This window comes from Carassius carassius, chromosome 45 (genome assembly GCF_963082965.1).
Source record: "Carassius carassius chromosome 45, fCarCar2.1, whole genome shotgun sequence".
Taxonomy (NCBI): Eukaryota; Metazoa; Chordata; class Actinopteri; order Cypriniformes; family Cyprinidae; genus Carassius; species Carassius carassius.
In genome coordinates, this window is record NC_081799.1 from 322501 (window position 1) to 345727 (window position 23227).

At 44.9% G+C, this 23227-nt stretch overlaps 1 protein-coding gene and 1 long non-coding RNA gene across 4 annotated transcripts in view; one reads left to right on the forward strand and one right to left on the reverse strand.

Moving 5' to 3' along the window:
* LOC132127722 (solute carrier family 12 member 2) overlaps window positions 1–3726 on the reverse strand; it is a 69330-nt gene extending 65604 nt beyond the window's left edge. Inside the window, exon 1 of one of the 2 annotated variants that reach the window (XM_059539775.1) lies at window positions 2865–3726. In XM_059539775.1, coding sequence (XP_059395758.1) covers window positions 2865–3368 — 504 coding nt within the window. In that variant the 5' untranslated portion in view covers window positions 3369–3726. The remainder of the gene's footprint in view (window positions 1–2864) is intronic. The other variant, XM_059539776.1, reaches the window with a different exon arrangement.
* LOC132127725 (uncharacterized) overlaps window positions 1–23227 on the forward strand; it is a 396454-nt gene that overhangs the window by 223308 nt on the left and 149919 nt on the right. The gene's annotated exons all lie outside the window — the stretch shown is intronic.

Below are 23227 nucleotides of genomic sequence, written 5' to 3' on the forward strand. Positions count from 1 at the left end.
AATACAGGTGCGCTGTGCGTCCATTGAGATGAACTGAAATGTTCAGATCGCTTGATGGAGAGAGAACTCCATTCAGTTAATTTCATTAATTGAAATTAATGCAAGCGTCATGTGCTTCGGTCTATGTAGTAAACAAACCCGCACGTCTCTGCCATTCATTAATTCACACAGAGACGCGCAGAACACGGATTCATATAGGGCTGCAACTAACGATTATTTTGATAATCGATTAATCTGTCGATTATTTTTACGATTAATCGACTAATCGGTTTATGTACTTATATTTTAGTTTTTTCCATTTTTTCCCCAAGTAAATTATTAATAAATGGTCTTTATCCTTCAGCATAGATTTAAGAGATTGTAACCATTTTGCACATATTTTGTCATATCTTCATCAAAAATATACCTGGAGTTGTTTTATTGTGTTAGTAATCCTTTGTCGAACTCTTCTGCAATCAGAACACTGACCCATACTCTAGCAAACTTCACAAGGAGATTTCAAATAATGTTTTCACCATGGCAGTCCTTAGAGCTCCTAAAGTAGTTTAACATCCCGAACAAAGCTTATTAAGGAATCTTTCAGAACATATTTTCACGAAGAATAAGGATAAAACAGAATAAAATTGCAATGCATTGTATTTTATTATTTACTGGGAAACAGCTTTATAGCTTTTGCTGTAAAAATTGTAAACAATCCTTCGAATAAAGTGCCAATGGCATGAAACCTGAATGGAACTCACAATTTAAAGTAAAATCCATCAGAAGGTTGTCCAGAAAAAAAAAATAGGACACACACAAAAAACCTGCTGTGTGAAAAAGAGCAGTGAATACTTAGAAAAAAAAGTGCATTTCAAATATCTTTAAACATTTACCTCGCTCATTCAGTCATAATTAGGCTGCACGACTGAATTTTGAACTGGTAAACGACAAACTGATCACAGAACATGTTTGTAAAGCTTTAAATGTTAACTGTTAAAAAGCAATGTTATCAGCTTTTACGACTAAACATTTGCAAACAACATTGTACTGGAGAATCTGCACAAATGAAAGTCTTAGGGGCCATTCACAAATCGCGCCTAAAAACGCGTGGAAAACGCTAGGCACACCGCTTTCTCCTCCTTTCCAAAGCGCTCGCGCAGAAGCGCCCCTTAGGCGTCTGCCGTTGCTAAGCAACCATGACGTGCTCTCTCCTTGAAGACGCGGAAATTTCAGCAAAGGATAAATGGATTTGCAGCTCAAAAAATCGCTTGCAGTAGCTCTGCTACTAAATTTATTTCAAAATGGAAATCCATATACAACTATGATCAGCTGTTCCTTTCATCTTGACTGAGCTTTTAACGTTGTTACGGGAAAGGATGAAGCTGATTGGTTAGTTCTTGTCACATGACCCGCGATGCGCTTGCAGCATTCTGAAAAGTTGAAATGTTTTTAACTCGATGCGGTGTGGTGTTGGAAATAACGAACTTGAGCGCGCAAAAGACGCGATATGTGAACGTCCCCTTAAACAGTGCAGTAGTGCAGAGTTTACAGGTTACTCTTCTTTTTTAAAGGCTCAATGTAAAGTACTCCCAGTCTCCCACATCCCGCTAAATGCTGCAGAGACGCTGTTCGGGAAGCACGTGACATAAAACGAGGCCAGCTATTGGCTATTCGCTACTTCTCCTGCTGTACTGGCTGAGTAAAACCTCCGGTGGCTCATTACTGCCACACTTTGGTCACCGCAGATTTGAAATATGCACGAAATGAGCCGCTTACGGCAAATAAAAGTTATTTAGCAACGAATCGATGACTAAATTAGTTGACAACTATTTTAATAATCGATTTTAATCGATTAAATCGATTCGTTGTTTCAGCTCTAGATTCATATTTCAAACAACTTTTACGGCTTAAAATTTACAGATACTGGTCCACATGGAGATTTGATTTGATTAATTTATGCTAACTTTGACAAATTCCATGACTGTCCATATTAAAATGTAAGTTTCATTTTCATGACTGGATTTTGAGATTCCGTCCTCATTTTCTGCTTCGCGGAAATCATAGCGCTGAACCGGGTTTGAACGGGACCTCGGTACTACCGGTACTTACAGAAACCTGGTACCGTCACATTTACATTTTTTTAGTACCGACTTGGTACCGAAGTACCGGGTCTTTTGACAACACTACACCAGACACACTCACACACACTCACACAGAGAGACACACTCACACACACCAGACACACTCACACTCTCACACACTCACACCAGACATACACACACACACACACACAAGACACTCACTCACTCACACACACGAGACAGACACACTCACCTGCAGGACCGAGAGCACACGGCCCACTTCTACACACACTCACACACACTTACTCACGCACAAACTCACACACACACAATCAGACACACTCTCACATATACAAACAAACACACACAGCCCATCAGAGTCCAGAGGAGGAATGTAAACAGCGCCTGGCCTTGTGTTTTCACAACACTGAACCACAGCTAGAATGATACAGTGAAGAGTGTTCCCACCATCAGCACACACACACAGGTCAAAGGTCACAGCCCTGCATGCGGATTCTGACGTGCTATAGAGGAACACCACAAAGATAAACATCTGATATGAGGCTGTGTTTACTGATCTCGTCTAACATCTGATGAAAGCAGTCATTCAGCCAATCAGAAGACATCTGAGACACGTGACTAGTATCTACTAGAACCACTGCACTAGAGCCAGACCTGTTCCATACTAGCCCACTCAACTAGTGTCAAACGTGTTTTAAATCCTAACCCACGGCACTAGTCGCGTGTTATCACTGCTCTCGCTCCGATTCGGTGTGTGTGTGTGTGTGTGTGTGTGTGTCGGACCTTGTCCAGCTCGTCGTGCAGCTCGGAGAGGGTGGGTCTGATCAGCTTCTCGCCCAGCGGAGCCGCGGTCTGCCGGTAGAAGTCGATGTTGGGCACGGCGTCGATGGTGTTGTGTCCGAAGGTGCGGAGGTAGTAGGTGTTGGTGTGGGTGTCGTAGTGATGGTGCTGCTGGCCGCCGGTGGACGAGTGCAGGCTGCCCTCGCTCATCACCGTGTCCCCGTTCTGCGCGCTGTCCCCCGGCGCCGCGTCCGGACTCGAGGCCGCGAAGTTCACGACGCGAAACCGGCCCTTGGCTTCCTCGCCGCCGGACGCGGGATCCCGGGGCGGTTCGGCGGAGTACTCGGGTGGAGAGGAGTCCGAGGCCAGCGTGTGCGCGGCGCACTCCGACACCAGGTCCACCTGGAAGCGGCTCTGGCTCGGCGTGGGACCCGCGGGCTTCAGCGCGTCAGGCTCGGGCGCGGAGAGATGGTCGCTCGCGGCGGGGGGCGGAGGTGACGCCGACATGACAGAGAAGCCTCCTCAGAGCCGATGATGTCCGGTAAAGTGCAGCGGAGTCGGTAGAGGTGACACTGATGCTGCAGGAGGACTAAAACAACGCAACAAACGGAGAACAGCGGCGCGTGCGTCCAGCCAACAACTCCTGACAGCTGAAGGCGTGCGAGGAAATATCCGACGCGCTCCAGAGGACGCTAACGATCTCCGTGAACCGAGCGTTCCGTGGCTAGCGTTCGCCGTGATGCTGCGCGACCTTGCCGCAGCTCCGCGTCTCTCCACTTTATAAGCACTGCAGCAGCGGCGATGCTGGGCGGCATCGCGAGAAGAGGCGCTCTCGCGAGACTTCCCTCTCCATCAGGGTGGAGACTCGCACACAGATGAGGAGTTGAGTCACCTTGTGTTGCGACATTGGGACGAAATCTGAGCGGATCCGTGGATCGCGGAAGAGGGATGACCGAGGTCCTGCAGAAGTTATGACACAGGCTACAAACACACAGTCTCATTTGGATTCATCACTAAAAGATCGCGATCTCGATTCAAACACATGCAATCTTATTGCTGTGATGATTATTCCTTTATGTCTATTAAACATCTGAAATCACAATCACATCGGAATATTTAAATCTGAGAGAGCGGCGCTCATTATGAGCTTCACAAGTCTACAGTCTACACTTCTGCGAATCAAACAGTAAATAATTACGAAAGGATTAGGATAAAAGTTTATAGAGTGATCGAAATGAGTAGCTGTCCTTTATAACTCATGTCACGCTCTAATGAAGGCTGTAAATGTTACAATATGCCAGTTATAGCGACCAGCGACTGTTAAAATGCATTTCTTTCTTTTTTTAAATAGACTCATTTATAACATTAAATAAAACATTTTTTAAGAAACCTACGTGAATAAGCATTATCATGCCACTTCTCCACCTCCCCACACAAATATACTCATCTTAAAGGATTGAGATGTTTAGAAGAGATCACGTGGTTCATAATCAATCATCAGAGCCTTCCCTTCTGTCCGAACTGTTGGGGAAACAGTCTGCAACTCATAAAACAACATATATTATACAGAAATAGATCATCTCAATGGATCGATTGATGGCAAACATGTCGTAGATCAGCTGTTTTCCCTCAAAAGCGGTTTATTCCTCCACTGACATCCACTCAGAGAAACAGGAGATCAGATCATCTGTACACATGGTGTTGTGCTCACAGATTCATATTCTGAGTTAAAGAATGAAGTTTTAGCTGTAGAGAGGTCACGGCTCTGTTTAATAATTGTAATAACATTTATGACACGGTTGTTGTCAGATTTCTTTATTGATTTTTACATATGAAATAGAATTGTAAGCTTAGTGAGCAGTTTTGGAGAACTTGAAGAGCTGTGAAGGAGTTTAGGGTGGATTAGAAACTGAGGTCTAGAGCGCTCACATAAGGAAACCCTGGAAACCCAACCAGATTTTTCTATTGGCTTTTGGATTATTGCAGAAATTAAGCTCTTTGACAAACAAAAGTTAATATTTCTTTAATGTGTTGTCCATCATGTTGATCTTCATTGATATTTAGTAAATTATGAAGCCTCAATACAATTGGCAAAAGTATAATGTTCTCATGACTTCAGCTTCAACAGCTCTTTCAGTCTTATTTCATGCATTTAACCTAAAAAACCAACAACCTTGAAAACCCCTTTGACTTCTGGACAATGGAACCGGAAGTGCTGTATTTATAACTCATTTCCAGGGTTCAGCTTACTAAAACACGTCATCTCTTGGACAGTAGTGAGGTTGAGCCTGTGGTGCATTAGCATGCGTGTGTTTAGCATGTTTAGTCCTGCTCTCCTCCGCTGTCACGTGTGTGTCTTCTCTTCAGGTGTGTGAGCTGCTGCAGACAGGTCCTGATCTTCTCTGACGTCTCTGTCCGAGGTGTTCGCTCTCCTGCACTGGCTACAGCAGTGGATTTCAGTCCCTATGAAGCTTATTAACAAGACGGATATTAAAATGCACAGCAGTTGTTAAACTAAGCCTGAAGTGTCAAAGCGAGCTGTGGGTCCCTACAGCTACAGCACTGTGACTGTGAGATCAGAAGATGTGTGCAGTCTCAGAGAATCATATGTGCCTTCCTCATCACTTGCTGTTCATAATTACATGTAAGACTTTCTCAAGGGAACACTTACAATTTCTGAGCACATATTAACAATAACTTTTTGTTCTTTGAAGACAATAATGAAAACCAACAAATAAAGGATGAGGATAGGATACTCTCAGCAAATGAATTATAAAAAGTCCTGAGAATGACTTTAGAATTGAGCTTCTTCAGCACAAAAAATCTTTGATGTGACATTTTAATGATTGCTTGTGTTTAGATCAAACTTCTGCCTATTATCAAGTAGTGATGCTCATTCAGTACACACTTCTCAAGATTTGACAGTATATCTTTATGAGACTAGTGTGAGTTTCAGCTGATACTTCTCTAGTAGCTCATTCCTGCTGCTCATGAAAATGACTGTTTCTGTTGTAATTATTGATTTGTCATCTGTGGTGATACTGAGGAAATCAGTAAACAGACATGGTCAGCATCATGCTGCTGTAATGCTGTGTGATGCTGGGATAGTGTACATCAGTCTGAGGAACACAAGAAACCACTAAACAAAACTAAATCAACAGTTACCTCACTTCTACACCCTACCTTATCATTGATTTTTAACAAAAAATTTGATTGAATCAATGTTACATTGTGACTTTACATCACGTCGTTTAATCAACATTAAATGAACAAGAAAATCAATGTTGTTGCATCAGTGTAACAATATAAAGCTGGCTCCACCTCAGCTTTACTGTCAGTGAATCAGCATTACACTGGGATTGCTTAGAAAACATATCTGAACTGTAATGTTCAAAATCTGTTCAGTGATGCCCCTTGTGAACGAATACAAAAACTCCACTTCAGTGCTACTTGAGCACACTCATGACATGACAGCAGTAAACACAGCCTTGTGTGGAACACAACATCATTCTCATTCAGTCTTCAACATCAGATTCGGTTACATAAGAATGAGCAATATATGAAATAGTGAAAATAGACCCAATAATATATTGTTACTGCTTACAATATATTGAACAATTCACAAGGAATTGCTGCTTTTCATAGTAAACAATATGTGTCTATTGTAGAAAATTGTAGATTCACACTGAAGGCATAAAAACTATGAATTAACACATGTGGAATTATATATGGAATTATATACATAACAAAAAAGTGTGAAACAACTGAAAATATGTCATATTGTAGGTTCTTGAAAGTAGCCACCTTTTGCTTTGATTACTGCTTTGCACACTCTTGGCTTTCTCTTGATGAGCTTCAAGAGGTAGTCACCTGAAATGGTCTTCCAACAGTCTTGAAGGAGTTCCCCAAGAGATGCTTAGCACTTGTTGGCCCTTTTGCCTTCTGTCTGCGGTCCAGCTCACCCCTAAACCATCTGGATTGGGTTCAGGTCCGATGACTGTGGAGGCCAGGTCATCTGGCGCAGCACCCCATCACTCTCCTTCTTGCTCAAATAGCCCTTGATGCCTTCAGTGTGACTCTACAATTTTCATAGTCATGAAAATAAAGAAAACTCTTTGAATGAGGTGTGTCCAAACTTTTGGTCTGTACTTGCCTGACAGAAAGGGACTAGGGAAAGCACCTGTGAATGTCCTTTGTATTTCTCATTCGACCAGCTAATGATGTAATCAAGACCAATGCACCCGAGCAGATTATACTAGGACCCGAGATCCTCGTAAGGCACAGGGTAATGTCCATATGGCAGATATGTACGGTAATAACAAGCAGTTAGTTGATGTCCTGTAATCAAACAGACGGTGAACACTATTAACAGCAATGATTATATGTCAGACAAGATCTGGTCGTTTCCCAGACAGCAGCACAGTGTCGGCCCGCATCTGGCCCGCGTGAAATCCATGTCAGAGGCCAGATGTGGGCCGGACCGGGGCCGACACGGAGCTGATGTCTAGGGTGGACATGTTCGGTCATCTCAGGTCTTTGTGAGGGCTGGATCCACACTGAAGCTTGTGTAAATCATTGATATCTCAGGAAACAGAGACATAATTAGCATAGCTGCTGTTCCAACCAAGCAAAAGAATGATAATGTGCATTTGATCAGATGTAGCTGAAGTATTAGGTTCTGAGATATATTATGTAACCTATAAAAGGGTTATATGTTCAACAAAAATACTAATTAAACTATTGAAAAAAGACTAGATAAAATTGGAGAATTATGATGTCAAATTCAAACAACTGTATATCTGAATTCAACGTAAATTAAATAAAAGACATGAATAATAAAGAATACGTTTGATTTGATTTAAGATACGAATCCTTTTGAATTCACCAATAGCATGAGACTAACCTGGCATCGAAGATGTTATGAAAGAAGGTGTTAATTTCTGGACACATGACGATGGTGTTACAGTTTTTTATCCATTGCTAAACGACAGCGAGCACAACTGGAGTCACATGTGCAAAACTCTAACTACAGCAGCAGTTCATGTGACCAAACTCTAGTTCGTTTTTCATTGCTTGAACACAGTTTTCAAAACTCTACACACTTATCCCACGACTTTAACAACAATCTGCACAACACTGTGGATTTACAGCACTTTGTTCAAATGCTAACACACTGCTGTCAAAACTGTGAAGCACACATTCAAAACAGAAGAGATTTCAAATACTGCTGATTGCAATTTCAGCTGAAAGGCTAAGCAGGTGTCTTGTCTTAGATTGGTTATACACAAAGAAATATATATATTATATAATATGTAATGCGAATTTTCCATCATACAAACAGGTGAGAGTTACATCCTTACAGTAAATGAAAACATTACAGGAATTTATTTTGTATTGCAATTATAGAATATTTACACAGATATACATTACAGTAAGTTTGACTGTAAAATATATTTTTACAACAGGACCCAAAGGCTGCCCCCAACAGGAGGAAGAGAAAAAATATTTTCAGGTGCGCAGGAAAATGCTATTGTTGACATGGTTGTTGTCAACAATGCAATAAAACAGCGGGAGATTCAAGATGGAGTGCTGGCTGATAATGATATATTTGAAAACGGTGCAGAGGAAGGAATGTTATAGGTCAAAGGGCCACTGTGGAGGTCCCAGGCCAAAGGGGGGGAAATATCACCATGTGTGCTGCAATGGCCAATGATGGTTTGCTTCTCAACACAGCACTCATTGGCTCATACAACACAGAAAGGCTTATATCTTTCCTAGAACAGCTCTATGCTCAGCTAGTGCCTGCAGAACAGGGGGAGCCAGTAAGGACCCCCCATGTTTTTGTCATAGATTGTGATAACGTTGCTTTTCACCACTCTGCAGCTGTCACAGATTGGTTTGCAGCACATCGCAGATTCATGGTTTTGTACCTGCCTGCAGATTCACCCTTCCTCAACCCAACAGAGGAGTTTTTCTCTGCCTGGAGGTGTAAAGTGTTTCACCACCCACATGATCAAATGTCTCTTTTGGAAATCATGCAGGTGCATGACAAGACAGAACAATAGTTCAGACAGGAACCACTTTGGCAAGTTTACTTGAGTTTATTGAACACAATTTATCTTTGGCGGTAGGGCTGCACAATATTGGGAAAAAATGACATTGCGATATTTTATTTTTCTGCGATATATATTGCGATATGAAATCTAATCAAATTTTTTCTTACAAACAAAAATGGGGTGAGCACACTTACATTCTCATTTTAAATGATTTAAACATCGACACCATCGTGTCAACTGATTAATCTGTGCGAGGGAGAGAGAGCAAGACAGCGCTCGTGTTGTTTGAAGACGGTGAGCGGGCGGCCGGGGCTCTCTCTCTCTCTCTCCCTCTCTCCCTCTTAATTTCAATGTAGGTGTGCTTTATTGGCATGACAAAAACTGTACATGTGTATTGCCAAAGCAGTTGCAGCTGGGCTGCTTACAAATAGTGCACATATGTATTTACAGAAAGAAAAAGAATAATAGTAATAATAAAATATATAAAAAGTATTAACCATGTAGTGCAAAGTGAATTAGTGTATGTGAATGTATAAGTTAGAAATTTATCTGCAGGGGCTGCGGATCGCTCCAGACTGCTCGACAGTTCATTGATGTAGATGTTAAATAATGTTGGGCTTAAGCAGCAGCCCTGTCTCACACCACGCTCTTGGGAAAGATACCTCGTACGTTGGGTGCCGATTTTTACGCCATATTTACTTTCAGTGTACACTGATTTGATAAGGTCATAGGTTTTACCTCCTGTGCCGCTTTCAATAAGTTTGTAAAACTGTCCTTGGTGCCAAATTGAATCAAAAGCTTTTTTTTAAAGTCAATAAAGCATGCATATATTTTACCTTTATCTTGGTTAACATGTTTTTCAATTAGAGTATGTAATGAATAGGTGTGGTCAGATGTATGGTAATTTTGTAAAAATCCAATTTGACTTCTACTCAGTACCTTGTGTGTGGTGATGAAGTCTAGTAGTCGAGCATTTATTATGCTACAGAATAACTTTCCCAGGTTGCTGCTCACACAGATGCCTCTGTAGTTGTTAGGATCAAATGTATCTCCGTTTTTAAAGATTGGTGTTATCAAGCCTTGATTCCAGATGTCAGGGAAGTGACCTACACTTAGAGTCACACTGAATAGTTTTAGAATGGCCAATTGAAATTTACTGCTTGTGTGTTTTATCATTTCATTTAATATCCCATCAGGTCCAGATGCTTTTTTGAGGTGGAGGTTTTAGATTTTTTCTTTAAGTTCTTTATCAGTTATTGGGAAATCTAATGGGTTTTGGTTATCTTTGATTGCTAATTCTAGTTTTCCCAACTGGTTGATTGTTTGGTTTTGTTTACAGTTTGTGTCTGTTTGTACTTTATTAAACAGTGTTTGGAAATGACTTTCCTATATTTCTCCATTTTGGATTGCCAATTCTTCATGATCAGTTTTTTTTCAGATTGTTTCAGTTATTCCAAAATTGGTTTGTGTTCACTGACTTCACAATTATTGTGAGTTGGTTTTGGGTGTATTGTGCATGTGTATGTTTGTATTGTTTTAGTGTTGCACAGTAAAGAAGGAGGATCTCTGTATTATTTGGATCTCTGTGTTTCTGATTTGACAGTGTTCTCAGTTTTTTGCGAGTAGTTTGGCAGGCCTGATCAAACCAATTTTTGGTTTTAGTTTTTTTCCAGATTTTGTTTTCAATTCACAGATTTCAACCGCACGATTGACACCTTCATTGGTGTGAGCATAGATGTTATTTAGAAAGTTATCTATCAGTGCTTGTATTTTTTGTCTGCGAAGTGCTTTCTGATATTCTTCAGCGCTGTTTTCAGCCCATCTGTATGGTTTTCTGATGTTGTACAGTTTACTAGGCTTTGTGTTAATGTTATTTTTGGTCTTTTTGAGATACACAGTGATTTGACTGTGATCGGACAGAGGGGTTACAGTAGTTCTCTAACAGTGAATGATCTGAGAGATGAAGGATCTATGTCTGTCATCATATAGTCAACTGTGCTATTCCCCAGAGTTGAGCAAAATGTGAATCTCCCTAAAGTGTCTCCTCGTAACCTACCGTTGAGTATATACAGACCCAAGCTTCGACAGAGCTGCAGGAGGTCTTTCTCATTCTTATTTACTATATGATCATGGTTATTTCTGTGAATATTGGAGAATGTGTTAACAGTCAGTTTGTTGTTGATGTATTTGCTCCTTTGCATGTCGGTGAAGTCTGGCTGTAGTCCTGTTCTCTCTCTCTCTCTCTCTCTCTCTCTCTGCCCTGTTAAACTGACAGGACTTAAAAACACATGCATAATGTGTTTGATAAACATGATAAACTTTCACTCTATGATGGTTAAGCTGTGCAATTAATCCGCGAATCACATTCGTCAAGGGCCGGGGAGCAGCTGGCCCATACAGTTAATGAATAAAGGATCAAATACGACAGCCTACATCGCACATCCTGCGATGTGACTATCGTGGATTTGTACATCGCGATATCGATGCTTAAACGACCCATCGTGCAGCCCTATTTGGCGGTATGGTTTCTTATGGGGGTTCTTGCTCCCAGAATAACTGAACATACAAGAGCTTTAACATTAACCCCCTGGAACCATGAATTTAGAAATACATAATAATTAAGACTTTTAATAAAGTCTTTAAAGCAAACGGTGATAATCATGTAGATGTGGCAGTGGTACGTCTATCCTGTAGCCTGGTTATGAAGATGGGTCTCTCTCTGCAGTGAGGTCCATGCCAGCTAAGATTTTTGGAAGCCTTAGTGATCTGAAACAAACAAGACGACAGCCAGAAGGTGCGCAGTTGTGTCCTCATGCTAATAATGGGGAGGGAGGGTTGCGAGCCGTTAAGCATACTTCCCGAGCAGTAGTGCCACGTATATGTATGTCCCGTGTCTAATAGGAGAGAGGTGGTGATTGGAGTGATTTGACAGCTGACCGCATCAGCTGTTCACAGCCTTGCCTCCATGGCCTGACTGAACTAACGCTGCGCTCGATATGTGATGTTGATGAAAACCTGTGGCATGATGCTTGGGAGAGGTAGGATTAGCCCCTCAATTATTTGTTCGAATTACAGTATGTACTTTTAGGTTCTACCTTTTTTTCTTATTACTGTGATTCCGTAAATTACTACAGACTATTGAAGCAAACTGCTAATTTTCATTTACCTTAAAGAATTATGTTCTAAAAATTTAAATAAATCATGTGAAAGAATGTCACTCCTTTCTTTGAAGAAAATATTACTTTGTATGAAGTCACTGAAATTGAAGTGTTTTTCCTCTCGGTGTGTTCTGAGTGACGGTGTGTGTTATCTCAGCGAGGGTTGTGTGTGGTGTTTCTCCTCTCGGTGTGTTCCGAGTGACGGTGTGTGTTATCTCAGTGAGGGGTGTGTGTGGTGTTTCTCCTCTCGGTGTGTTCTGAGTGACGGTGTGTGTTATCTCAACGAGGGGTGTGTGTGGTGTTTCTCCTCTCGGTGTGTTCCGAGTGACGGTGTGTGTTATCTCAGTGAGGGTTTTGTGTGGTGTTTCTCCTCTCGGTGTGTTCCGAGTGACAGTGTGTGTGTTATCTCTGTGAGGGTCGTGTGTGGTGTTTCTCCTCTCGGTGTGTTCTGAGTGACGGTGTGTGGTGTTTCTCCTCTCGGTGTGTTCCGAGTGACAGTGTGTGTTATCTCAGTGAGGGTTGTGTGTGGTGTTTCTCCTCTCGGTGTGTTATCACACTGAGGGGTTGTGTGTAGTGTTTTTCCTCTCGGTGTGTTCCGAGTGACGGTGTGTGTTATCTCAGTGAGGGTCGTGTGTGGTGTTTCTCCTCTCTGTGTGTTCCGAGTGACGGTGTGTGTTATCTCACTGAGGGTCGTGTGTAGTGTTTCTCCTCTCGGTGTGTTATCACACTGAGGGTGTGTGTGGTGTTTCTCCTCTCGGTGTGTTCTGAGTGACGGTGTGTGTTATCTCAACGAGGGGTGTGTGTGGTGTTTCTCCTCTCGGTGTGTTCTGAGTGATGGTGTGTGTTATCTCAGTGAGGGTTGTGTGTGGTGTTTCTCCTCTCGGTGTGTTATCACACTGAGGGGTTGTGTGTAGTGTTTTTCCTCTCGGTGTGTTCCGAGTGACGGTGTGTGTTATCTCAGTGAGGGTCGTGTGTGGTGTTTCTCCTCTCTGTGTGTTCCGAGTGACGGTGTGTGTTATCTCACTGAGGGTCGTGTGTAGTGTTTCTCCTCTCAGTGTGTTCCGAGTGACGGTGTGTGTTATCTCAGTGAGGGTCGTGTGTGGTGTTTTTCCTCTCAGTGTGTTCCGAGTGACGGTGTGTGTTATCTCACTGAGGGGTTGTGTGTGTAGTGTTTCTCCTCTCGTTGTGTTCCGAGTGATGGTGTGTGTTATCTCAGTGAGGGTCGTGTGTGGTGTTTCTCCTCTCGGTGTGTTCCGAGTGATGGTGTGTGTTATCTCAGTGAGGGTCGTGTGTAGTGTTTCTCCTCTCGGTGTGTTCCGAGTGACGGTGTGTGTAATCTCAGTGAGGGTCATGTGTAGTGGTTCTCCTCTCGGTGTGTTCTGAGTGACGGTGTGTGTTGTCTCAGTGAGAGTCGTGTGTAGCGTTTCTCCTCTCGGTGTGTTCCGAGTGACGGTGTGTGTTATCTCAGCGAGGGTTGTGTTTCTGCTCTCAGTGTGTTCCGAGTGACTGTGTGTGTTATCTCACTGAGGGTCGTGTGTGGTGTTACTCCTCTCGGTGTGTTCTGAGTGACGGTGTGTGTTATCTCAGTGAGGGTCGTGTGTGGTGTTTCTCCTCTAAGTGTGTTCTGAGTGATGGTGTGTGTTATCTCAGTGAGGGTTGTGTGTGGTGTTTCTCCTCTCGGTGTGTCCTGAGTGACGATGTGTCTGTTATCTCAGTCAGAGTTGTGTGTGGTGTTTCTCCTCTCGGTGTGTTCTGAGTGAAGGTGTGTGTTATATCAGTGAGGGCCGTGTGTAGTGTTTCTCCTCTCGGTGTGTTCTGAGTGACATTGTGTGTGTTCTCTCAGTGTGGGTCGTGTGTGGTGTTTCTCCTCTCGGTGTGTTCTGAGTGACTGTGTGTGTGTTATCTCAGTGAGGGGCGTGTGTGGTGTTTTCCTCTCGGTGTGTTCCGAGTGACGGTGTGTGTTATCTCAGCGAGGGTCGTGTGTGGTGTTTCTCCTCTCGGTGTGTTCCGAGTGACGGTGTGTGTTATCTCGGCGAGGGTCGTGTGTGGTGTTTCTCCTCTCGGTGTGTTCTGAGTGACGGTGTGTGTGTTATCTCAGTGAGGGGCGTGTGTGGTGTTTTCCTCTCGGTGTGTTCCGAGTGACGGTGTGTGTTATCTCAGCGAGGGTCGTGTGTGGTGTTTCTCCTCTCGGTGTGTTCCGAGTGACGGTGTGTGTTATCTCAGCGAGGGTCGTGTGTGGTGTTTCTCCTCTCGGTGTGTTCCGAGTGACGGTGTGTGTGTTATCTCAGTGAGGGGCGTGTGTGGTGTTTTCCTCTCGGTGTGTTCCGAGTGACGGTGTGTGTTATCTCAACGAGGGTCGTGTGTGGTGTTTCTCCTCTCGGTGTGTTCCGAGTGACGGTGTGTGTTATCTCAGCGAGGGTCGTGTGTGGTGTTTCTCCTCTCGGTGTGTTCCGAGTGACGGTGTGTGTGTTACCTCAGTGAGGGGCGTTTGTGGTGTTTCTCCTCTCGGTGTGTTCTGAGTGACGGTGTGTGTTATCTCGTCGAGGGTTGTGTGTGGTGTTTCTCCTCTCGGTGTGTTCCGAGTGACGGTGTGTGTTATCTCGACGAGGGTTGTGTGTGGTGTTTCTCCTCTCGGTGTGTTCTGAGTGACAGTGTGTGTGTTATCTCAGCGAGGGTCGTGTGTGGTGTTTCTCCTCTCGGTGTGTTCCGAGTGACGGTGTGTGTTATCTCAGCGAGGGTCGTGTGTGGCGTTTTTCCTCTCGGTGTGTTCCGAGTGACGGTGTGTATTATCTCAGCGAGGGTCGTGTGTGGTGTTTTTCCTCTCGGTGTGTTCCGAGTGACGGTGTGTGTTATCTCAGTGAGGGTCGTGTGTGGTGTTTCTCCTCTCTGTGTGTTCCGAGTGACGGTGTGTGTTATCTCACTGAAGGATTGTGTGTAGTGTTTCTCCTCTCGGTGTGTTCCGAGTGACGGTGTGTGTTATCTCACTGAGGGGTTGTGTGTGTAGTGTTTCTCCTCTCGGTGTGTTCCGAGTGACGGTGTGTGTTATCTCAGTGAGGGTCGTGTGTGGTGTTTTTCCTCTCAGTGTGTTCCGAGTTATGGTGTGTGTTATCTCACTGAGGGATTGTGTGTAGTGTTTCTCCTCTCGGTGTGTTCCGAGTGACGGTGTGTGTGTTATCTCACTGAGGGTTGTGTGTGGTGTTTCTCCTCTCGGTGTGTTCCGAGTGACGGTGTGTGTTATCTCACTGAGGGTTTTGTGTGGTGTTTCTCCTCTCGGTGTGTTCAGAGTGACAGTGTGTGTGTTATCTCTGTGAGGGTCGTGTGTGGTGTTTCTCCTCTCGGTGTGTTCTGAGTGACGGTGTGTGGTGTTTCTCCTCTCGGTGTGTTCCGAGTGACAGTGTGTGTTATCTCAGTGAGGGTTGTGTGTGGTGTTTCTCCTCTCGGTGTGTTATCACACTGAGGGGTTGTGTGTAGTGTTTTTCCTCTCGGTGTGTTCCGAGTGACGGTGTGTGTTATCTCAGTGAGGGTCGTGTGTGGTGTTTCTCCTCTCGGTGTGTTCCGAGTGACGGTGTGTTTTATCTCACTAAGGGGTTGTGTGTGTAGTGTTTCTCCTCTCGTTGTGTTCCGAGTGACGGTGTGTGTTATCTCACTGAGGGGTTGTGTGTGTAGTGTTTCTCCTCTCGTTGTGTTCCGAGTGACGGTGTGTGTTATCTCAGTGAGGGTCGTGAGTGGTGTTTCTCCTCTCGGTGTGTTCTGAGTGACGGTGTGTGTTATCTCAGTGAGGGTCGTGTGTGGTGTTTTTCCTCTCGCTGTGTTCTGAGTGACGGTGTGTGTTATCTCAGTGAGGGTCGTGTGTGGTGTTTCTCCTCTCGGTGTGTTCCGAGTGATGCTGTGTGTTATCTCAGTGAGGGTCATGTGTGGTGTTTCTCCTCTCGGTGTGTTCCGAGTGACGGTGTGTGTTGTCTCAGTGAGGGTTGTGTGTAGTGTTTCTCCTCTCGGTGTGTTCTGAGTGACGGTGTGTGTTATCTCACTGAAGGATTGTGTGTAGTGTTTCTCCTCTCGGTGTGTTCCGAGTGACGGTGTGTGTTATCTCACTGAGGGGTTGTGTGTAGTGTTTCTCCTCTCGGTGTGTTCCGAGTGACGGTGTGTGTTATCTCAGTGAGGGTCGTGTGTGGTGTTTTTCCTCTCAGTGTGTTCCGAGTTATGGTGTGTGTTATCTCACTGAGGGATTGTGTGTAGTGTTTCTCCTCTCTGTGTGTTCCGAGTGACGGTGTGTGTTATCTCACTGAGGGGTTGTGTGTGTAGTGTTTCTCCTCTCGGTGTGTTCTGAGTGACGGTGTGTGTTATCTCAGTGAGGGTTTTGTGTGGTGTTTCTCCTCTCGGTGTGTTCCGAGTGACAGTGTGTGTGTTATCTCTGTGAGGGTCGTGTGTGGTGTTTCTCCTCTCGGTGTGTTCTGAGTGACGGTGTGTGGTGTTTCTCCTCTCGGTGTGTTCCGAGTGACAGTGTGTGTTATCTCAGTGAGGGTTGTGTGTGGTGTTTCTCCTCTCGGTGTGTTATCACACTGAGGGGTTGTGTGTAGTGTTTTTCCTCTCGGTGTGTTCCGAGTGACGGTGTGTGTTATCTCAGTGAGGGTCGTGTGTGGTGTTTCTCCTCTCTGTGTGTTCCGAGTGACGGTGTGTGTTATCTCACTGAGGGTCGTGTGTAGTGTTTCTCCTCTCAGTGTGTTCCGAGTGACGGTGTGTGTTATCTCAGTGAGGGTCGTGTGTGGTGTTTTTCCTCTCAGTGTGTTCCGAGTGACGGTGTGTGTTATCTCACTGAGGGGTTGTGTGTGTAGTGTTTCTCCTCTCGTTGTGTTCCGAGTGATGGTGTGTGTTATCTCAGTGAGGGTCGTGTGTGGTGTTTCTCCTCTCGGTGTGTTCCGAGTGACGGTGTGTGTTATCTCAGTGAGGGTCATGTGTAGTGGTTCTCCTCTCGGTGTGTTCTGAGTGACGGTGTGTGTTATCTCACTGAGGGGTTGTGTGTAGTGTTTCTCCTCTCGGTGTGTTCCGAGTGACGGTGTGTGTTATCTCAGTGAGGGTCGTGTGTGGTGTTTTTCCTCTCAGTGTGTTCCGAGTTATGGTGTGTGTTATCTCACTGAGGGATTGTGTGTAGTGTTTCTCCTCTCTGTGTGTTCCGGGTGACGGTGTGTGTTATCTCACTGAGGGGTTGTGTGTGTAGTGTTTCTCCTCTCGGTGTGTTCTGAGTGACGGTGTGTGTTATCTCAGTGAGGGTTTTGTGTGGTGTTTCTCCTCTCGGTGTGTTCCGAGTGACAGTGTGTGTGTTATCTCTGTGAGGGTCGTGTGTGGTGTTTCTCCTCTCGGTGTGTTCTGAGTGACGGTGTGTGGTGTTTCTCCTCTCGGTGTGTTCCGAGTGACAGTGTGTGTTATCACAGTGAGGGTTGTGTGTGGTGTTTCTCCTCTCGGTGTGTTATCACACTGAGGGGTTGTGTGTAGTGTTTTTCCTCTCGGTGTGTTCCGAGTGACGGTGTGTGTTATCTCAGTGAGGGTCGTGTGTGGTGTTTCTCCTCTCTGTGTGTTCCGAGTGACGGTGTGTGTTATCTCACTGAGGGTCGTGTGTAGTGTTTCTCCTCTCAGTGTGTTCCGAGTGACGGTGTGTGTTATCTCAGTGAGGGTCGTGTGTGGTGTTTTTCCTCTCAGTGTGTTCCGAGTGACGGTGTGTGTTATCTCACTGAGGGGTTGTGTGTGTAGTGTTTCTCCTCTCGTTGTGTTCCGAGTGATGGTGTGTGTTATCTCAGTGAGGGTCGTGTGTGGTGTTTCTCCTCTCGGTGTGTTCCGAGTGATGGTGTGTGTTATCTCAGTGAGGGTCGTGTGTAGTGTTTCTCCTCTCGGTGTGTTCCGAGTGACGGTGTGTGTTATCTCAGTGAGGGTCATGTGTAGTGGTTCTCCTCTCGGTGTGTTCTGAGTGACGGTGTGTGTTGTCTCAGTGAGAGTCGTGTGTAGCGTTTCTCCTCTCGGTGTGTTCCGAGTGACGGTGTGTGTTATCTCAGCGAGGGTTGTGTTTCTGCTCTCAGTGTGTTCCGAGTGACTGTGTGTGTTATCTCACTGAGGGTCGTGTGTGGTGTTACTCCTCTCGGTGTGTTCTGAGTGACGGTGTGTGTTATCTCAGTGAGGGTCGTGTGTGGTGTTTCTCCTCTAAGTGTGTTCTGAGTGATGGTGTGCGTTATCTCAGTGAGGGTTGTGTGTGGTGTTTCTCCTCTCGGTGTGTCCTGAGTGACGATGTGTCTGTTATCTCAGTCAGAGTTGTGTGTGGTGTTTCTCCTCTCGGTGTGTTCTGAGTGAATGTGTGTGTTATATCAGTGAGGGCCGTGTGTAGTGTTTCTCCTCTCGGTGTGTTCTGAGTGACATTGTGTGTGTTCTCTCAGTGTGGGTCGTGTGTGGTGTTTCTCCTCTCGGTGTGTTCTGAGTGACGGTGTGCGTGTTATCTCAGTGAGGGTCGTGTGTGGTGTTTCTCCTCTCGGTGTGTTCCGAGTGACGGTGTGTGTTATCTCAGTGAGGGTCGTGTGTGGTGTTTTTCCTCTCAGTGTGTTCCGAGTGACGGTGTGTGTCATCTCACTGAGGGGTTGTGTGTGTAGTGTTTCTCCTCTCGTTGTGTTCCGAGTGATGGTGTGTGTTATCTCAGTGAGGGTCGTGTGTGGTGTTTCTCCTCTCTGTGTGTTCCGAGTGATGGTGTGTGTTATCTCAGTGAGGGTCGTGTGTAGTGTGTTGTCTCAGTGAGAGTCATGTGTAGCGTTTCTCCTCTCGGTGTGTTCCGAGTGACGGTGTGTGTTATCTCAGCGAGGGTTGTGTTTCTGCTCTCAGTGTGTTCCGAGTGACTGTGTGTGTTATCTCACTGAGGGTCGTGTGTGGTGTTTCTCCTCTCGGTGTGTTCTGAGTGACGGTGTGTGTTATCTCAGTGAGGGTCGTGTGTGGTGTTTCTCCTCTCGGTGTGTTCTGAGTGATGGTGTGTGTTATCTCAGTGAGGGTTGTGTGTGGTGTTTCTCCTCTCGGTGTGTTCTGAGTGAAGGTGTGTGTTATATCAGTGAGGGCCGTGTGTAGTGTTTCTCCTCTCGGTGTGTTCTGAGTGACAGTGTGTGTGTTCTCTCAGTGTGGGTCGTGTGTGGTGTTTCTCCTCTCGGTGTGTTCTGAGTGACGGTTTGTGTGTTATCTCAGTGAGGGTCGTGTGTGGTGTTTCTCCTCTCGGTGTGTTCCGAGTGACAGTGTGTGTTATGTCAGTGAGGGTCGTGTGTAGTTTTTCTCCTCTCGGTGTGTTCTGAGTGACGGTGTGCGTGTTATCTCAGTGAGGGTCGTGTGTAGTGTTTCTCCTCTCGGTGTGTTCCGAGTGACGGTGTGTGTTATCTCACTGAGGGTCGTGTGTAGTGTTTGGCTGCACTGAGCCTTTTTTGAGCCATGTGTTAAGATTTGTTTTGCTTGGAATGAGTTTTGCAGGTGATTTGAACTGTTTAGCTCAGGTGACTGATGGTAGTGCAGACTGTAGTTAGAGTTTTGCACATGGCGCTCCAGTTGTGCTCACTGTCGTTTAGCAATCGAAAAAAACTGTAATATATGGATCACTGAGGGAATATTAAAAGGACTGTTCTGAGATGACCATGTCACAAATGATGAACTGTTAGGATGGAGTGATTTAATGATCTTCCCGTGTGATCTTCCCATCAGCTTTCTTACAAGAACACCAAGGAGAAAATCTCTGCAGGCATGTGGGAATTTGGGAATGTGGGAAAGTTAAGAATATTTATTTGGACATGTTATAGTTTCAGAGGTCTTGTGGAACAGATGTAACTTTATGTAACTTTATGTAACTTTATACAAAAACAAACAGTTCACAAGCTAGGACCACGCCACAAACAAGAAACTGGAGAAGAATAAAAAGAGGATGAAGGGGTCGAGGGAATGGGATGATTGTCAGGTTGATCAGAGCATCTTGAATTGAGGGCTCAGAGAGACTCAGGGTGGGGGTACCGTCTCTAGCATATATTTAGGCCAGAGAATGAGGACCCCCAAAGTTGGGAAGAGCTAAGTCAAGTGTGAGCTCGGAATGCCCGATCATACAGAGAGGACGCAGAGGCTGATTAGTTCAGGCGTTAAATGGTTAATGCAGGTTCTTGTTTTCGTAAGCCTTTAGAAGAATGAATGTCTGAGAATGAGAGAAGCTGGGCAATCGCAGCCATTGGTTATTCAAAGGAATAGTTGATCCCCCAAGTAGGTTTAAAATGTACGTGGGGATCTGAAGAAGGAATGACTGTAAGATGTTAAGTTGTAGATGGACGGTGGGTCGGTTGATGGGAACGGAAGCTTTGAGACAGTTCCGGCGGAGTGGTATCCTGAAGATCATGCTTGGAGCAAGGCAATTAATAATGGCTTCTTGGAAAGCCTATTTGGTGTTTGGTCTGTGGTATGACCGGCGAGAGCCACATTTTTATTCCGGAGCCAAGTCTAACTTCTGAAATGGGAACCGAGACGAAGAGCCGGTTTACGAGATTAAGGAGTCATGGTATAGGAGTTGCTTGGAGGAGGAATTGTTGTTGAGTAGATTAAGTGGCCTATGCATGAATTGCATAACTGCCAAACATAATCATCCCTTGTTTATGGTTTCAATTTCTACTGCATAATCTGAGCGGATGAGCAGATTCGGACTATTCAAACCCCCAAGGATGGCTGTTATGACTATGGGATACGTTTCAAAATGCTGTGGCGACTGCTCTTGACTGTGGATTGTAGGTACTGAATTCTGGAAGCTGTTCAGAATCGACCCGCCAGCCACCATATTATCTGCCAAAGTCTATTTAGGGTGTTGCATCCATATACACTTAGATGCAGTCAGATGAGAGATGTAGATTAGTGTGGATATCCTCATTATGGAGGTGCAGATGAAGGTGCGACTATCTGAAGTCTTCGAGGAGGTAAAGAACGTAAGGAGACTGTGGTTGTTTGTAAGAATCCTTTGTAGCTTTGGGAGAGAGACCAACATCCTAGGCTGCTTCTGCAAACGAATGAGGCTCACGATGAATTAACGGCACCATCCCAGAAGCCTCACCGGATTCATGATGAATAGGCAAGACTTGGCATTTAGTGGTATATGCTTTGGTCGGCCAGCTCCGTGGCTTACTAAGTGAATGAGTATTCTGTGGTTGAGATATGGTTAATGGTTGGAATGAGAGTGTCATGGAGAGAAGATAAGTTGATTTAACTCAATTCAAGTTTATTTGTATAGCGCTTTTTACAATACAAATCGTTACAAAGCAACTTTACAGAAAATTACGTTTCTACAATATTTAGTAATAGCTTATAAGTGGTGACTGTCAGTTTGTGCAAGTATGACAGGATTTGTAGAAAAATTAATACAAAACGTAGTCAGCCAGATGATGAACATTATTAATATTGTTAATAATTATTATATGATGCAGTCACACTTGTAGCAATATTTGTTAGTTCTGTTTGTTGATTCAGGGTTAGCATCATCTGGGGTCCTCTGAGGGTCAGCATCATCTCTTCTCAGGTGTTCTGGATCCAGACTGGAGCTTGTGTAAAACGTAGTTACCACGGGATGAAGATCCAGCAGAAACAGAGAAACAAACTGATGGATCAGCAGCTAGGCTAATGATGTCTCTAAGTAAAATTAATTTGTTTAACCCAAGCTAAAGAATAAAAATGCGCATTTGATCAGATGCAACTACACTCACAATTTAAGATACATTATTCAAATGCTTGGTGAAAGAGATGCGTTTTTAATCTATATTTAAACAGAGAGAGTGTGTCTGAACCCCGAACATTATCAGGAAGGCTTTCCAGAGTTTGGGAGCCAAATGTGAAAAAGCTCTACCTCCTTTAGTGGACTTTGCTATCCTAGGAACTACCAAAAGTCCAGCGTTTTGTGACCTTAGAGAGCGTGATGAATTAGACAAGTTGCTGTCTAATATAACACCCAGATTTTTGACTGTAGAGGAAGTAGCAGTACATCCGTCTAGTTGCAGATTGTAATCTACAAGATTCTGTGTAGTGTTTTTTGGTCCAATAATTAATATCTCTGTCTTATCCGAATTTAATTATTGGTCATCCAATCTTTTACATTTTTAACACACTCTGTTAGCTTAGATAATTTAGAGATTTCATCTGGTCTCGTTGAGATATATAGCTGAGTATCATCAGCATAACAGTGGAAGCTAATTCTGTATTTTCTAATAATATTACCAAGGGGCAACATCCATCCATCCATCCATCTTCCGCTTATCCGGGGCCGGGTCGCGGGGGCAGCAGTCTAAGCAGAGAACCCCAGACTTCCCTCTCCCTAGACACTTCCTCCAGCTCTTCTGGGGGGACACCGAGGCGTTCCCAGGCCAGCCGGGAGACACAGTCTCTCCAGCGTGTCCTAGGTCTTCCCCGGGGTCTCCTCCCAGTGGGACGCACCCGGAACAACTTCCCGGGAAGGCGTCCAGGAGGCATCCGAAACAGATGCCCGAGCCACCTCAGCTGACCCCTCTCGATGTGGAGGAGCAGCGGCTCTTCTCTGAGCTCCTCCCGGGTGACTGAGCTTCTCACCCTATCTCTAAGGGATCGCCCAGCCACCCTGCGGAGAAAGCTCATTTCGGCCGCCTGTATCCAGGATCTTGTCCTTTCAGTCATGACCCAAAGCTCATGACCATAGGTGAGAGTAGGAACGTAGATTGACCGGTAAATCGAGAGCTTCGCCTTGCGGCTCAGCTCTTTCTTCACCACGACAGACCGGTACATCGACCACATTACTGCAGAAGCTGCACCAATCCGTCTGTCAATCTCCCGTTCCATCCTTCCCTCACTCGTGAACAAGACCCCAAGTTACTTAAACTCCTCCACTTGAGGCAGGAACTCTCCACCAACCTGAAGTGGGCAAGCCACCCTTTTCCGACTGAGGACCATGGCCTCGGATTTGGAGGTGCTGATTCTCATCCCAGCCGCTTCACACTCGGGTGCAAACCGTCCCAGTGCATGCTGAAGGTCCTGGCTTGATGAGGCAAACACGACAACATCATCCGCAAAGAGCAGGGACGAAATCGTGTTGTCACCAAACCTGACCCCCTCCGGCCCCTGGCTGCGCCTAGAAATTCTGTCCATAAAAATCATG